At 32.3% G+C, this 2,500-nt stretch overlaps 1 protein-coding gene across 1 annotated transcript in view; it reads right to left on the bottom strand.

Annotated features, from left to right (window-relative positions):
* LOC137616434 (acetylcholine receptor subunit alpha-like 1) overlaps positions 1 to 2,500 on the bottom strand; it is a 910,421-nt gene that overhangs the window by 81,187 nt on the left and 826,734 nt on the right. The window contains exon 6 of the mRNA XM_068346182.1: positions 2,335 to 2,500. This exon is cut by the window's right edge and continues 3 nt beyond it. Within this exon, the coding sequence (XP_068202283.1) occupies positions 2,335 to 2,500 (166 nt within the window). The remainder of the gene's footprint in view (positions 1 to 2,334) is intronic.

Below are 2,500 nucleotides of genomic sequence, written 5' to 3'. Positions count from 1 at the left end.
ATTAGCTAAGTTACAACCCTAGTTTGAAAAGCAGGATGCTATAAACCCAAGGGCTCTATTGAAGAAAATAGCTGAGAGAGGAAAGGAAATAAAGAAATTAATAAACTAAAAGATATGTAATGAACAATTAAGGTATATTTATCAATAATAGATCTCCCTGGCCTCGAAACAGCTCTCACCCTTAGCCCAGAATAACTCAAAATCTCGTGGTATTTGATTGAAAACCTGAAAGGAAAAAATATAAATGTAAAATTACGTCCAAACTAATTACGTGGGATGGTGCTTTTATTTAACTTTTCGAAAGGCGCATTCATTAATTGCCCATAAAAAAAAAACAAGGGAGAAAATTGTTGAATTCCTTTCAGTATGATGGCATTTGAGTGTGTGTGTGTGTATGTCTGTTTTGCCCAGCACAAGCGGTATGTGATCTTGTTTTACGAATAATAAAAAAATTAGTTAGGAAATTTTTTCCTGCTTTACTTATTTTCTTCTCCCTATTCATCTCGAGTCAAATAAGAAATTAAAAGTACAAAATACATTGCTCAATTACAAGAAAAAAAAAAAAAAAAACTTTATAGATAGAAAATAGCATAGTAAACCATTTTTCTTTGTTTGTTCACAACTTGAATACCGACCAATGCCTTGGGAACAATTTTTGATTGGATGTGGAATTTGTTATATTAAAAATCCACTAACAGTTTTGACTTTTTCAGGATTTATCCGAAAATGTGTCAAAACATAATCCAGCAATTTCATTTCTGTTTTCTGGATTTAACTTGAAATTTGTCAAACTACGGCGACCAATTTATTCCATTACAATAACAAATAAAAATTTGCGCAAAATAGTACCTTCAATTGAATGAATCTATGAATTATATTAAAATTTTACCAGAATACAACCACTAACTGTACCTATCATTATAGATTACATTGGAATTTGCCAACACACAAACCATCATATTTACTTACTTCTCTCAATTTTTCTTAAAATTACATAAAGCATGAACCTGTAATTTCCCCACATTTTCCAGATATGTATCATTTTGTACTTTATTTAAATAAAACCCACAATTTTTCGGTGTTTTCAACGATTTGATTTTATACAATAATCTCTTCTGATTTAGCAAATATCTTTGGCTAAACAGTACTACATTAATCCCCCTCTCTGTTTAAGACTCATTTTTCCTTTGCCTACACATGCATCGAATAGTCTGGCCTATTCTTTCCATATTCTCCTCTGTCCTCATGCACCTGACAGCACTGAGATTGCTAAACAAGTCTTCTTTCTAGGGGTTAACTAGGGCACTGTAATTGTTCATTGGCTACTTTCCTCTAAGTAAGGGTAGAAGAGACTCTTCAGCTATGGTAAGCAGCTCTTCTAGGAGGACACTCCAAAATCAAACCATTTTTCTTTGGTCTTGGGTAATGTCATTGCCTCTGTACCATGGTCTTCCACTGTCTTGGGGTAAAGGTCTCTTGCTTGAGGTACATTCGGGCACACTATTCTATCCTATTTGTCTTCCTCTTGTTTTGTTTTTTATAGTTTGTATATATGAAAAATATATTCTAATGTTGTTATTGTTCTTAAAATATTCTATTCTAATTGTTTATTGTATTCTATCTATTTCCTTTCCTCACTGGGTTTATTTTTCCCTGTTGGAGCCCTTGTGCATACAGCATCCTGCTTCAACATTTAAGGTTGTAGCTTAGGTAGTAATAATAATAATGATAATAACTGATAGAATCTACACTCACCTACTGCAAGATATTCTTATCAAACGTTTGTTTATTTTTTTTTTTTGTGTGATAAAATTATTCTCAGCTAAAATGTATAAAGAATTTATTTCTAGCATAAATGAGTTTATTGTTGAATTTATTACCATTTTTTTAGATTGAAAATATCTTTCAAAGAATCTTGTAAAATATCAAGGCGGGTTTGGTTGCAGCATCGTCAGGATCAGCTCTTTATTTAACCCTACAATCTGTAACCAGTTTCCATACATAACATCTATTAAAAAATGATGTTTGGCTACAACAAAAATTATAATTAAAAACAAAATGTCATTACTACTACTTCTACTACTACTACTGCCACAACAACAACAACAAATAATAATAATAATAATAATAATAATAATAATAATAATAATAATAATAATAATAATAATAATAATAATAATAATAATAATAATAATAATAATAATAATAATAAGAAACCTTCTCCAATAATGAACATTTGAAGACACATTCTGAGATTCACGTCGAGATACAATTTACCCGAAAACTACTCCCATCCCCAACCCCATTCCCCACCCATTCCTAAGTCCCCCTTACCTTTTCTCCGGAATCCGAGGGGAGGTAAAAGGTGAGGACGGTGAGGAATGAGATCCCCATGCAAGGGATGATGAGGTTGACAGTGTAGAAGAGCGTCTTCCTCCTCATTGTGATGTTGAAGGTGATATCCAGATATGGCTCGTCGCAGCACGTGTAGAACTTCTCG

The sequence above is a fragment of the Palaemon carinicauda genome, chromosome 22 (genome assembly GCF_036898095.1).
Source record: "Palaemon carinicauda isolate YSFRI2023 chromosome 22, ASM3689809v2, whole genome shotgun sequence".
Classification (NCBI taxonomy): Eukaryota; Metazoa; Arthropoda; class Malacostraca; order Decapoda; family Palaemonidae; genus Palaemon; species Palaemon carinicauda.
The sequence above is the reverse complement of the archived record's forward strand: the minus strand, read 5'-3'. Positions and strand labels throughout refer to the sequence as shown.